Consider the following 13,575-nt stretch of genomic DNA (forward strand, 5'->3'; position numbering starts at 1 on the left):
ATTGTAGCGGGTACATAACAGAGGTCTCTAAGCAAAAAGAAGACGAGCGGAGGCTGCAGAGGGCCTACGAGTATAGTGGCAGTGGAAGCCAGCATTAATATGTTGTAAGGGAAGTGCCAGAGAGGTAGAGATACAGGTCCTGCATACTGGCGAAGAAGGAGAGAGGTTTTAGTGCGGTAAGAATCCCACAGTACCATGACTCCACCCATGGTTCTTATGTAAGGTTTCCTCTCCTCTACAAAAAAAAGTGTTGTCTTAGACGTAAGAAGACGAACCGAATACAGAAGAATTTTCTGGGAACTAATGTTGGGGTGTGATAAAAAAAAGGTAACATGTGTACAATTTTATTTTGTTAGAATGGTTGGCCACAACAACGTAAATACTGTTCGTCATGTGTCATCTGATATTTTTTTATATAGATGTTTACCTACGATTACATTGTTACTTTTATTTATTTTTTACAAACTAGAATTATTTAGAATTATTCTGATAGTGATCACTTGATACTATCTCCACTTTAAAAATTAATGTGTTGAATTAATTACAAATAATATTTACTAGATAAAAACTTCCAAAAAAAATATGTCAATTTGCAATTAGTACTAGCTTAAATAATATCTATATCTTTCACTAGGATGAAAATAGAAATACAGTCGATTCCGCTTAATCGGGACACATTGAGTATCCCGCTTAAGCGCTTGGCCAAATTATCCGAAGTTCCACCAAAATTACTGAATTAGTGTTTTTTTATTTAATAAATTGCACAAAAAATTAAACAATTGTAAACGTACTACATAATAGAAAATGATATAAATTCTGTAACAATAAATATGTATGTATCAGGCACGGTGGATGCGGCTCAAGCACAGCATCCATGCGCATGGGGCGCAATAGAACATCCTTAGATCTGGCCACGGGGATTCACACATGATTACTGTCCCGATTAAACGGAATATTATACAGAAAAAGTGAAGTTTGTGTTATTTCCTTAGATGTGTTTCTGTTCTTTAGGATTTGTCCGTAATAAGCTGATGTCCCAATTAAGCGGAATCGACTGTATTATCTTGTAAATGAAAATGTTTAAGATTATTGAGTGTCAACTCATCGATCATCATTATAATTAAAATATCTAAATATAGCGATAGCAGGAATAGTGCGAGTACTTGTTTGAATTTATTTTTATTTTGTCAGTTAAAATCTAGTTTGTTTTGATATTTTCAAAACCGGACTGTTATTTTTTTACTTTAAGCAAAAACAAGTAATATTACATAATTTCATATTTAATTCTGTTATAAATAATTTATAAACATAATCGTTTCATTCGACGTAAAACATGTGCAAGTGCACACTTTCCATTGCATCATATAAATTTTATAAAAATAACTTCGTTAATTATATTTATTTCACAAGTAAAAAAATAAATTTAAACATTTTCTCACATAACAATAATAAAAAAAATGATTGTCTACTGAAAAGGTCTATTCCTCGTTTTACATGGTAGATAGGTTCCTGAGAAAAACGTTTAATTTTAACATTTATTTATTAATTTCAATTTTATTTAAACGGTGTAAAAACGAAAGCATGTAAATAAAGTATTGCGTAAAACGAGGGATAGATTATTTTAAGCATTTTTTTAACCGTCTAAATCGAGTACCGTGTAAAACGAGGGATACTTGTATATTTAAAATGTAATTGTCTTGTTCTCAAATTGCAAATCACGTTTTTAAAAATAATAATAATATTGAATTCCGCAAATATCGAAAAGGATCTTCGGAATAATTCAGCGAAATAATTCGAAATTTTAACATTTTTGTCTTTCGGCATTGCAATTTCATATCTTCATCAAAATTTATTGTCTTTTTGTATAAGTCTTCATTACAATGATGATCATCATCATTACAAATCTTTTCATTGTCTTCGAACTGGTTTTGTTACAATTGTTATGAAGAAAATTGTTAATTTTGGTATTTTAGTTAAGTACTCTTGTTGTCTTTAGCTTTTTTCTATTTTGACCTTTTAAATTTTTGGAAAATTAATAAATTATGTTTATTATTAAATGTGGTCAATAGGCCTTTGTATGAAGAAAATCTCATTATTCTAGTGTGTGCTAGATATTAAACGATTATAAATTATTTTTTAGTTTATAGTTTACAAACATGGTAAAATCTTATATAAAATTTAAATAAACAAGAAAATTAGGTATATAATGTTCTCTTATTTAATTTACAAAAAAAAACTTGCAAATAATATTTCCCTACCTAATGCTTGTTGGGTTGCCCACTTTCATTAAAAACTAATTAAGTGGGCAACCCAACAAGCATTAGATATCAAACAATGTTAAAGTCTTCTGGTTGCTTCAGACAGGGGGGGCGTTTCACAGGATACTTCAGAATATTCAGAGATAGTTATCAGCAGTGTTTGCTAATAGTCTCATAGTCTCGAACTGTGTAACATATAACATATTTGGAATCGCTGGTGTAAACTGATTGAGAACCATTAGCTAACATCAAACTGACATAAACACCGTAAACATAACCTAGAAGCAACATCAAACATTTATAAAGTTAGTGTTTTTTGATGTAAATAAAAGTTGAGGAATAAGCCAAAATGTCTATTGAAATTGAATCAGCAGAGTAAGTATTATAAATGAAACAAATAGAATAGTAGTTAACACATAGTAAATCTTTGTTTTAGTGTAATTCGACTCATCCAACAATACCTGAAAGAATCTAATCTCCACAAAACTCTTCAAACTCTGCAGGTAATTAATAAATTAGATATATTAATGAAGGTATAGCTTTCGATAAGTTGTAGCTAATAGAATTTGTTATTGTAGGAAGAGACTGGGGTTTCATTGAATACCGTTGATAGTGTGGATGGTTTCTGCTCTGACATCAACAATGGACATTGGGACACTGTGCTGAAGGCAATCCAGTCATTGAAATTGCCTGACAAAAAGTTGATAGATCTATATGAACAAGTGAGTGATGCAATAGCGAGTTGTATTAATTAATTGCCTTGTAGATTGTTTTAGAGCTGATCGAGTTGAGGGAATTGGGTGCTGCTCGATCCCTGCTCAGACAAACAGATCCTATGATTATGTTGAAGCAAAATGAACCTGAGAGATATATTCATTTAGGTAAGGATTTAATTATTTTATTATTGAATTTATATACTGATTATTGTTTTTTAGAGAATTTATTGGCTAGATCATATTTTGATCCTAGAGAGGCATACCCTGATGGTAGTAGCAAAGAAAAGAGACGCACGGCAATAGCTCATGCGTTATCTGGAGAAGTATCCGTGGTGCCTTCTTCTCGTCTCCTCGCTCTTCTTGCTCAAGCATTGAAATGGCAACAACATCAGGGTTTGTTACCGCCTGGAACTACAATCGATTTATTCAGAGGTAAAGCTGCGATCCGAGATCAAGAGGATGAACAGTACCCCACGCAAATGGGAAAGCAGATCAAATTTGGACAGAAGTCGCATGTTGAATGCGCCAGGTTTTCGCCGGATGGTCAATATTTGGTCACGGGCAGCGTGGATGGAATCATTGAAGTGTGGAACTTCACGACTGGTAAAATTAGGAAGGATTTAAAGTATCAAGCGCAAGAGAACTTCATGCTGATGGAACACGCGGTTCTGTGCTTGGCTTTCTCGCGAGACAGCGAAATGCTGGTCACAGGTTCTCAATCTGGTAAGATTAAGGTGTGGCGGATCAGCTCCGGTCAATGCCTTAGGAAGATCGAGAAAGGACACTCGAAGGGTATAACTTGTCTCCAGTTTTCAAGGGATAACAGTCAAGTGTTGAGCGCATCGTTCGATTACACAATCAAGTATGTACTACTGCCATATCCTAGGTGGACAAATATTAACGCATCAATTTTAGAATTCACGGTTTGAAATCTGGTAAAGCTTTAAAGGAATTTAGAGGACACACGTCGTTCGTTAACGAAGTCACTTTCACACAAGACGGTCATAACGTTTTAAGGTACAACTAAACTTTTATTAATATTAACATACATTAAGTTTATATTGGTTTCTAGTGCTTCTTCTGATGGTACAGTCAAAGTATGGAACGTCAAAACAACAGAATGTATTAGCACGTTCAAATCCATTGGAACTGGAGACACAACAGTGAATAACATACATACCTTCGCCAAAAACCCTGAACATTTCGTTGTTTGCAATAGAACGAATACAGTAGCAATTATGAATTTATCGGGACAGGTAATTTTTTATCATCATCTTTAAAAAAATATGTTTAATTGCTTTATTTTCTGTATTTAAGATCGTACGTTCATTTTCGAGTGGTAAAAGGGAAGGAGGAGACTTCGTTTGTTCGACGGTATCTCCAAGAGGTGATTGGGTTTACTGTGTAGGTGAAGATCTGGTCCTCTACTGCTTCTCTACCAATTCTGGAACATTGGAAAGAACATTGAATATACACGAAAAAGATGTTATTGGTATTGCGCATCACCCTCACCAGAACTTGCTATGCTCTTACAGTGAAGACGGTTTAGTCAGATTATGGAAACCTTAATAGATATAAGTACAAAAGTGAATATCGATTATTTGCGTTATGTAATTCGCGGATTTATAAGAAAATAATATTAATTAATAAAACGAACTCGATGACAAAAACTATCTATAAAATTAATTTCATAGTAAAACTATAAATATTTTTGCACGTTTTCCTTAGAAATCGAAAAGTAGTTCAGATTGTTTATTTTATTAAGATTTGTTCTTGTTTTATTGGAGTGTCAAGAAGGTATTATCATTTCATTTAAAATTAATATTAGTAATTTCCAATTCAGAACTGTTCTTGAAATTGTTATGGATAAAAAAACACAAAACAGAATAGTTAAAATAATTTCTTTTACTAAAAATATTTGGCCAATAACAACAAACGTTTATTGTGTTCTATGTAAATAAAGGGCGAATGAAAACTAATTCAAGTCTTTCTGCACATTATTCCATTTCTCGACTAACTTGGACACGTTCTTCTTTTGCAAAGAGCCTACTTTCACCTGAAACAAAGACGAGTGTAAAAAATATGTGCAACTTCCAAGAAAGCGCGAAGAAACTAACCTTTTTCTTCTTTTTGGCCGGTGGTTCTTGAACAACTTCTACGACTTTTGGTACTATCGGATCCGGAACTTCCTGCACTTTCTTGTTAATTGTGTTTTCTATTTCGGCTATATCCGTGTAAAATGAATCAAGCACAGAAGTCAAATCTGGTTTCTTCTATAAACAAACAATGGTTAAAGATGAAGTTTTTAAAAGTTAAGTTACTTACAGCTTCAGATTCTTGAGGATCTATGCCTGGTGGTAACGGTTCGCTGACGATCACTGATTTCTCTTCAACTACACTTTCTACGGCTAATTGAAAAATTAATATACTAAATTGTAGGGATTGTGAGGTGGTTATACCTGGAGGATCGACGTTGCTATTACTTCCAGATGGTGACGGGGTTCGAACAGGTGTACTACAAACTTCTTCATCGGCAGGTGGCGGAGGAGTCGTACAAATATCCATGGCATCGTCCTCCATCTCCGGGTAATCCCACTGGCACTCATCTGTTACTTTGTTCCGGTAGTAGTAACGTTTTTGCGCCCTAAAACACCCCGACAAAGACGAAATATCTTAGAAACCCTCTCCAGTAAAATGCAACTTCCTCGATGATGCTTTCAATAATTTATATATATATTGAGAATATATATAAATATTTACAATGATTGACACAGTGATAGAACAAAATAATAATAACATTTCAAAATTTCAAACAGGAGCATCATTGGAAATAAAATATATATTTTTTGGTAAAATTTGGACTTTGTATACTATACCTGCACCGGAAATAACATTATAAAACATTATTCATAATTATTAGATATAGGGTATTTTTTGTGATAACAAAGCAATTGCGTGAGAGTTTACTATCTCAGAAATATGTACTTTTGCAGACCGCATCGCATCATCCTAAACACATAGAAAAAATATATTATCAATTGGAAAATAAACAATGGTATTATTAAAAAAAAATAAAGATTCATACTCTTAAAGCGATATTTCAAGCACTTTTCCATTTAGATTAAATTAAGTTAATTGAGGCTTTGAAATATCTAGCAAATTGACGGATTAATATGCAAATTTATACTCACAATTCGTTAACAATAATATGCAAAACTTTACTGTGATTGGGAAGAAGTAAAGGGGTTTTCACGCACACTCATTCACGCGTTTTATGTATATACAATAAATAGTAATTAATCCTCACCTGTTTGCGCTTCGCTTTTGGATCTTCGAACTTTTGGAGAAAATATTATTATAACATATATGCAAGTAAAATAAAAGTCAGGGCTGTTAAGGTCTGAACAGAAACGTAATGTTACGTAATGAAATACACTCGATTCGTATCAACAGATATAATAGGAAAGAAATGTTGATTGTACCTGTCCCACTGCAATAGCCAACCGCTCGGCGCAGCTGCCTCTTCGAGCTTAACCAAACCTTCACACGTCTCCGTCAGCCATTTCTTTAAATATCCAGAATTCAGACTTCCATCTCTTAATGCTGTATGCAACGTCTGAAAACAAAATAATTTAATATAACACTAATACACGATAAAAACGTATTACCTCTAATTGAATGAGCATGATTTGCACCGGACTGACCGATTCTTTCCCTTCGGACAAGAATAGCAATTTTTCCTTGAGAGATAAATGCGATTCGCTAATTTCATCATCTTCGGTCTTCTCCTCACTTATCGTCGGATTCAATGTATCCGATTTAATGAACGCTATTTTCATCCCGCTCTTAGCGCTGCTGCTCTTTGCGCTTTCATTTTCACTAAACCCGAATCCCTTACGCTCTCCTCCATCGTCATCAGCATCCAGCGCTCTATGCTTCGGAGAGTTCGTTAAATTGATTCCGATCCGACGTTTGCGCTTGAATGCTTTTGTATCCAAATCATCTGTATCTTTGGCCAAGTATTCATTCACTTTGGGCTCTTCAAATTGTTTAACATCTATTGGTTTTATAACGGGAAATAGGGTGCTGTGTGATTGCGTAGGTTCGGGCTCGTTCGGTTCCTCGTCCAAATCAGTATCGTCATCATCTCCGTAGTCTGCCAAGAGCGAAAAACCAGTCACTTTATCTTTGAGGATTTCCTTTGTTGTATTCGGTACCAAAACAGTGACTTCAGACTGAACCTAAAGATAAAGAAGAGAAAGTTTAAAACAAAAGAATTTAAGTGTTTGGAATAGCCTCAGCAACCGCGAAATCTCGACTAGTAAAAGGAGTTCTCAGCAGCTGTTCATCATTGACCATTTTTGCTTTTCATATTTCAGATTGAAAACTTTATATAAAATCATTGGTTCTTTCCAATAAAGAATAAACCATCAACTGATAATTATCATCATTAATATTCATTATTACATACATATCAATTATATGAAATACTTACTGGTTTAATATTTTCCTTTTTCTTATTTTCATCTGCACTCTCACTTTCACTATCTGAATCCCCACCATATGAGGAAATTAAAGTTATTTTCCTAAATAAAAAGAAAGGAAACACATATTACATTTAATTAATTTATATAATATTAATAACCTACTCATCCTCAGAATCACTGCCATTTTTGGACTTTGGCATTGGTTTTTTCTTAACTTTGGTCTTGTTGAATTTAGCATTGTCCTTGATTGTGTACAGTTTGTTATTTAATTTACTTGTTTCCTCTCTGATGTTGTACACTTTTACATTGGAAGCAATGGACGGAAAGAGGCCATTGGGTTTCTTGTTAGCCTCCAGCCATTCCTTAAATTCTAAAGGCATTTCCCAGGTGACTGCATTAGTGTTTATGTTCCAATAGTATGGACATCCACTTTGGTCATCAAAACATTCCTGCCATGCTGCATGTGCAAAATAATTGATCAGACAATTTTCTATTACAGTTTATTGATATTCACTTACAAGTTTCTTTGATTCTTTCTTCTGAAGGCACTGTATCATTTACTTCACTCAAAAAATTATGTACACTTCCATCCATTTTATTTATGAGTACTATAACAGGAAAAACTCTTCAAATGAAAAAAATAACCTTCAATATATGATTCTTCCAAACGAAGCGCTGCTCGGTGATTATTGCCAGAGATTGCCAGACAGTTCATGGAAATACCAGAATAGACAACTAATTACACAGGAAAATTATAACAGTTTTACTTAATACCATTAAAATATGTTTAATATTAAATTAAAGCAACTAAATATTATTAAATGAGCAAATAATAATAATAAATATTATTTATTATTAGATTTAAATTGTGGTTTATGAAATGTTCATAGTTATTGATGGAACTGAAGTTGCCTAAGGAGGATTGTATATAGATTATGTTGGGTTATGTTTACAATGTAAGTTATTTATAGTATCTTATCCTTGGTTTGTTTATTACGGAGATGGTATAAAAGAATCGTGTGATTGCGATGTACGAGCAGTACAAGCGCAAAACTCGGGTAAACATGGAATATAAAGGTACCAGTTTGAGTGATATGCACAAAGGTAAAGGGCCTTGGGAATATGAGACATATAAATTGCAGCCCTCAAAGTACCACACAGTTCTGTATCAACTTCCTGCAACTTTGAAGGAGCCCCCAAAACCCCACACAAGTTCAACTGTTTTCCATTGGGATGAAGGCTATGTTCGCATGCCATACTCCAATAAGAATCTCTTCCCCAAAAATATTGTAAGTGTATTTTAAGAAACTACATATTTTTGTTTTCCAATATAAATGTAAAGGATTTGACAATAAATTGATGTCTATTTCATAATATTAGCAAATCATGTTTGATGTTCAGAAGTATACTTATCATTTGACCATAAACATTTGAATTCTTCCAATTTATAAGTAAAGTATATAAATTTGTTAAATATTTATATGTCTTGATTCACTAAAGTTAATACCTTTACTTTTATATATAGGAATCATACTCATAATATTGAAAAACTTTATTATGTCAATAATGTTTAGTAAAGTAATACTAGACCATTATTTTTCATAGAACTGATAATATGCTTTTACATATTACTTCTAATACATATGTATTTAATACAAAATTGATAACAAATATTTAATGAAGATTTAAAAATAAGTACAAACATTATTATCTATAAAACTATTGAGTTTTTATAAAATATTTTTGTTATCTTTCAATACAAATATCAATTTTCCCTATATAATTTCATAATATTGAGAAACATTATGAAATGAAATTGAATAATCTAACATATTTTCTATGTAATATTTATTCTTTTCTAGGAAGAAGGAGAAGATATTCTTGTTTCGCGATGGGAACTTATAAAAGAATCGCTGAGCAAACCCATTAAATATTTAGAAGATTTCGAGAAAGCTTTACGAAGTTATAACTTTAGATTCCCGAAACCCACGGCGCTGCAGCATTTGTTCTTCGAGGTATTTCAACATTCCGATTTTGTTAATATCTTTCTAAAATAATTTATAATTAATACTCTCAGTAAACAAAGTCAATGATGCAAGAGTTAATGAAATATTTAATGTACACCAAAAGGTTAAAATTCAGATATATGATTGTTTCTTAGGTGTTTTCGGAAGAAGAAACTCAAAATTTCTTTAACGTGCTCTTACCGGGAATCATCGATTTGGCATTAAAGTTGCCAGAGATCGTTCCGGATTCTATTCCACTATTAAAATCCGGTTCTTGTAAGTCCATCTCGTTCAGCCAACACCAAGTGTCATGTATATTAGCAAACGCGTTTCTGTGCACGTTTCCTACTAAAAAGGAAGATGTTAATTATCATAGCGTCAACTTTGCCAGGTATTTCGTTATGAAATACAATTCTAAGCATTTTATAATAAGCATCATTTCTGTTGCAGCCTTTTCGCATCGAATTCCAGGCCCAAGCGTGTCAGCTGCGTCATAGAGAAACTGAAATGCATTTTGCATTATTTCCAACGAATCTTGAACGAAGGTATATATTTACTACTTCCTTATAGAGTCTTGGTATTCCCAACAGATTTTCGCAAGGTTGAAGTGAGAAATAAGGAAATTCTGTTATATTTTCTAGCGTTGATTTGTATTTATGGTATATACATTGTATATTTTGTTGTAGCACCGGTTGGAGTGATAACGTTCGAACGGAAACATGTGAATCGTTCGTTCGTACCGAGGTGGGATAAGCTGGAAACTAATTTGGGAAATACCAGGGTCCATATAACAAGTGAAAGTTGTATTGAGGATGGTTTAGGTTTCCTGCAAGTCGATTTTGCCAATAAGTTAGTAATTCGATGGGATTTACATGGATTATATTAATTTTTTAAAAGATTTGTAGGCGGAGGTGTTTTGGGCTATGGCTGTGTCCAAGAAGAGATTCGATTTATAATCAATCCGGAATTGATTATTTCTCGATTATTCACTGAGAAACTTGAAGATAGCGAAGCACTTCTTGTGATTGGTAAATAGTAATATATTTACGTGGAAAGAAACTTGATTTTGGTGTTTCAGGAACTGAAAGGTTTAGTAATTATAAAGGATACTCGGATGCGTTTACTTTCGATGGCGATTGCAGAGACGATGTGCCTTTTGATCAGTATGGTAGGCGGATAACTAGTATAGTAGCTATTGATGCTACACGCTTTAATAAAGTCGCTGACCAATTCGGATGTCATCACATTATAAGGGAATTGAATAAGGTAGTTACTTAGAGGATGTACTAAACAATATTACATGTTGTCGATTACAGAGTTATGCGGGTTTCCACTCCCGTTTGACTGGGTCGATTTCAGCTGTAGCCACAGGAAATTGGGGATGCGGAGCTTTCGGAGGTAACGTCCATCTCAAGTTCTTAATCCAATTGATGGCTTGTAGCGCATCTAACAGAGATATGGTTTATTACACATTCTCCGATCCAGAGCTACGCGAAAAACTATACGACACCTACATGTTCCTAGCAGTAAATCAAATAACGATTTGTAAGTTTACACTTATTTTCATTTGTCCTTCAAGCGATAATTTTGATGATGTTTTAGGTAAACTCTGGCGCTTGTTATGCGGTTATAACAGAAGCAAAATTGTACCGGAAACTTTCCTCTCGTACATCCAGCAAAGCTACTTCGATTCCAAATCTCAGCCCAGTATAAAATCATTCTTTAATAGCGAACCAGTCGCATCCACTTCTAAAACAGAATACGTATTAAAGGTCGATGTTGAGGAGAGTGTCGTGAACGACTGCAAGCGCATGGAAATTTCTCCAGTCTCTAAACTGATATCGCCCTTGAAGACTATCATCAAAAACCTGAAAGTGGCGCCGATACCGAAACTGATATCGCCGATCAAAAGTGACACGGAAGATCTATCTCCACCCAACACAAAGCGGAAACGAATAAAATCCGACGATGATTTAATAAATCTCTTCAAGCTGTTTGATGATGATAAGACTACTACAACGATTCCAAATAGTAATAATATGAATAACAGTTCGTTGCTGGAATGCATTGACGATTATAGCAGGAAGAATAAGAAAGCGGAAAGCACAGATGTGTACGTCGAAGATATCTTGGAAAGCCTTTCACCTGAAGAGGAAAGTAAAACGCCGTCGAAATTAAATTCTAGTAAGAAAAAGATCACTGATTACTTCAGTAAAAAATAGTTTGATAATTGAATTCTCAAGACATTGTGATATTATTTACTGTTTTGTTTTTTAAATTATTATATTTAAATTTGTTTATTAATTTAAGAAGTTTAAATTAAGTTTGTATCGCTCTCGTTTTTACTAAAATCAAAGTAATAAACCGAATTTGCCTTAGAGGTCGTCTATTTTTGCACCCGTGGATTATTGAGTAGTGAATGCAGCCTTGATTATAATTGGGGGTATTTATTGGGAGCTATTAGTTATTCCAGAATCTAACCCTATTACTTTTGAGTGCACATTGAGAACGTACAATTTCATATCGATTAATATTTTTTTAATCAACTTTATATTTTACTTTACATTAAACTATTCTAACTAATGTAATAATCAAAAGACCTTTAACTGGTACACGCAATGTATTACCTTTTGAACATGCCTAGTAGGACGTTATCATAATTTTGTACAGGAAAGAATTAATTTGTTTGGTATGTCATGGGATGAATCCATACTATCCAATGTTGATTCAGTTGACGAAGTTGTCTAAAAATTTGTTCGGTCTAGAAATTAGTAATTTCTGACCCCTCAAAAGAGTTAAACGTTAATCTTGACCATGATTTTTTGTTTACTAAGATGGATTAACTAATTGATATACACATCAATAATATACCACAATTTTATTAGGTTTATTTCTAGAGTTTTTTTTATATGAAGGTTTTAACATTAAAAAATCTACTGCATTTTAATTGGTAAATCTTATTACCTCCAAGAATTTCACTTGGGATAATTTACCCCGGTTAGCCGACCCTTGTTCATTTAATATTATTAGTATGATTCAAACAAGCAACATCTTCATTTATATCACGATTTTGCTTTAATCCTATAAGAAACAAGAAAAATTCAGAAAGCGTAAAATAATTTTATAATTATTTTGAAACGTAATTAATACTTCGCTTTAATTTTATTTTCATTAACTTCTTTTTCTTATAATCAATACTATTTAAATGGAAAAATGTTTCTGTTCATCAATATTAATGACATGCTCTGATTGAAAGTTACTTGTTGTGATATACAACTCTATTACATTATTAATACTTAATTAATTACCTAATTATTTAATAATTTAGATTGTAGATAGTGACCCACAAGTATTGTAATTAGTATTGACTTTTCATAATTCTTAATAGCATGTCTTCATAGATTTAGTTTTTGTTGTTAACATAAAATGTTATAAATATCATAATTCTATCAGATCATATAGGAAGAAAGAAATCGATTTACACGTTTTTCTCAGGAACCTATATACCGTGTAAATTGAGGGATCTGTAGTCTTAAGCTTTTTTGATCATTTGCAAAATTATATAAGTATATTTAAGTTTCAGCAGCATTTCTCTTCAAAAATACAAATACAATGGAACCTCGCTTAACGAACACTTTGCATAATGAGCATTTCGCTTAATGAATACAGGTACCACTGTATTCAACTTATAGTAATTTATTATGGATGTAAAATTCATATATTAATTAAAAAAAACCTTTATTAGAAAGTACCATCAAAATTGAGATTGAATAGATCAAAGTTTCTCGTAATTATTACGTGAATTACGTGCTTTTTGATTGAAACAAAATCTAGGATACAAATTTTAGCACACACCCCTTATTTTGCAAGCAGAGTGTTTAAAGTATTAAAGCCATGTAATCACGGGAAGATAATTAGCTTGAAGTATGAAACAATGCATTTCAGAGAAGTATTTAAAGAATGAAATGTATGTACTTTTCATTTTAACAAATGACTATAGCTAGAAATTTAATTCTCGTATTTAATTTCCTATTGCAATTACCATAATTAATATTGACACGAGAACAATTCGATATAGCCTCTAGTTACTTTTTTCCCTTCGATTAAA

General features: G+C 32.8%; 3 protein-coding genes across 4 annotated transcripts; 2 read left to right on the forward strand and 1 right to left on the reverse strand.

Annotated features, from left to right (window-relative positions):
• Positions 1-2,607: 2,607 nt before the first annotated feature.
• Positions 2,608-4,657, forward strand: LOC108562998 (WD40 repeat-containing protein SMU1). The gene is made up of 8 exons (XM_017921526.1): positions 2,608-2,633; positions 2,695-2,761; positions 2,837-2,980; positions 3,025-3,139; positions 3,194-3,836; positions 3,890-3,991; positions 4,047-4,230; positions 4,292-4,657. Exons 1-8 carry the CDS (start codon positions 2,608-2,610, stop codon positions 4,541-4,543), a joined length of 1,533 nt encoding a protein of 510 aa, XP_017777015.1. The 3' UTR covers positions 4,544-4,657.
• Positions 4,658-4,861: 204 nt separating this feature from the next.
• LOC108562990 (formin-binding protein 4-like) lies at positions 4,862-8,159 on the reverse strand. Its single transcript, XM_017921514.1, has 9 exons — positions 7,980-8,159; positions 7,624-7,918; positions 7,470-7,560; positions 6,643-7,215; positions 6,457-6,590; positions 5,434-5,618; positions 5,300-5,382; positions 5,092-5,247; positions 4,862-5,030 (listed from the first exon to the last, which is right to left on the reverse strand). Exons 1-9 carry the CDS (start codon positions 8,053-8,055, stop codon positions 4,950-4,952), a joined length of 1,674 nt encoding a protein of 557 aa, XP_017777003.1. The 5' UTR covers positions 8,056-8,159; the 3' UTR covers positions 4,862-4,949.
• A 238-nt stretch (positions 8,160-8,397) lies between these two features.
• LOC108562975 (poly(ADP-ribose) glycohydrolase-like) lies at positions 8,398-11,712 on the forward strand. Of its 2 annotated transcripts, XM_017921500.1 has the most exons (10): positions 8,439-8,538; positions 8,604-8,750; positions 9,324-9,476; positions 9,623-9,858; positions 9,918-10,012; positions 10,154-10,316; positions 10,365-10,495; positions 10,546-10,733; positions 10,784-11,012; positions 11,070-11,712. In XM_017921500.1, the coding sequence occupies exons 2-10, from the start codon at positions 8,712-8,714 to the stop codon at positions 11,687-11,689; spliced, it is 1,854 nt and encodes a 617-aa protein (XP_017776989.1). In that variant the 5' UTR covers positions 8,439-8,538; positions 8,604-8,711; the 3' UTR covers positions 11,690-11,712. The 2 variants fall into 2 exon arrangements, with proteins under 2 accessions (XP_017776981.1, XP_017776989.1); XM_017921492.1 differs by having other exon boundaries at positions 8,398-8,750.
• The last annotated feature ends 1,863 nt before the right edge of the window (positions 11,713-13,575 follow it).

The sequence above is a fragment of the Nicrophorus vespilloides genome, unplaced genomic scaffold (genome assembly GCF_001412225.1).
Source record: "Nicrophorus vespilloides isolate i.1.1-1 unplaced genomic scaffold, Nicve_v1.0, whole genome shotgun sequence".
In the NCBI taxonomy this organism is placed as follows: domain Eukaryota; kingdom Metazoa; phylum Arthropoda; class Insecta; order Coleoptera; family Silphidae; genus Nicrophorus; species Nicrophorus vespilloides.

Excerpts from the sequence above, each read along its gene's own strand:
- LOC108562998 (XM_017921526.1), top strand. The coding sequence starts at position 2,608 with ATGTCTATTGAAATTGAATCAGCAGA. Across the intron at positions 2,981-3,024 it reads TGATAGATCTATATGAACAA|ATTGTTTTAGAGCTGATCGA; the intron begins GTGAGTGATGCA and ends ATTGCCTTGTAG. Across the intron at positions 4,231-4,291 it reads TTATGAATTTATCGGGACAG|ATCGTACGTTCATTTTCGAG; the intron begins GTAATTTTTTAT and ends TCTGTATTTAAG.
- LOC108562990 (XM_017921514.1), bottom strand. The coding sequence starts at position 8,055 with ATGGATGGAAGTGTACATAATTTTTTGAGTGAAGTAAATGATACAGTG. Across the intron at positions 7,919-7,979 it reads AGAAAGAATCAAAGAAACTT|CATGGCAGGAATGTTTTGAT; the intron begins GTAAGTGAATAT and ends TTGCACATGCAG. Across the intron at positions 7,216-7,469 it reads AAAAGGAAAATATTAAACCA|GTTCAGTCTGAAGTCACTGT; the intron begins GTAAGTATTTCA and ends CTTTATCTTTAG.
- LOC108562975 (XM_017921492.1), top strand. The coding sequence starts at position 8,490 with ATGTACGAGCAGTACAAGCGCAAAACTCGGGTAAACATGGAATATAAA. Across the intron at positions 9,477-9,622 it reads TGCAGCATTTGTTCTTCGAG|GTGTTTTCGGAAGAAGAAAC; the intron begins GTATTTCAACAT and ends ATTGTTTCTTAG. Across the intron at positions 10,496-10,545 it reads CGAAGCACTTCTTGTGATTG|GAACTGAAAGGTTTAGTAAT; the intron begins GTAAATAGTAAT and ends TTGGTGTTTCAG.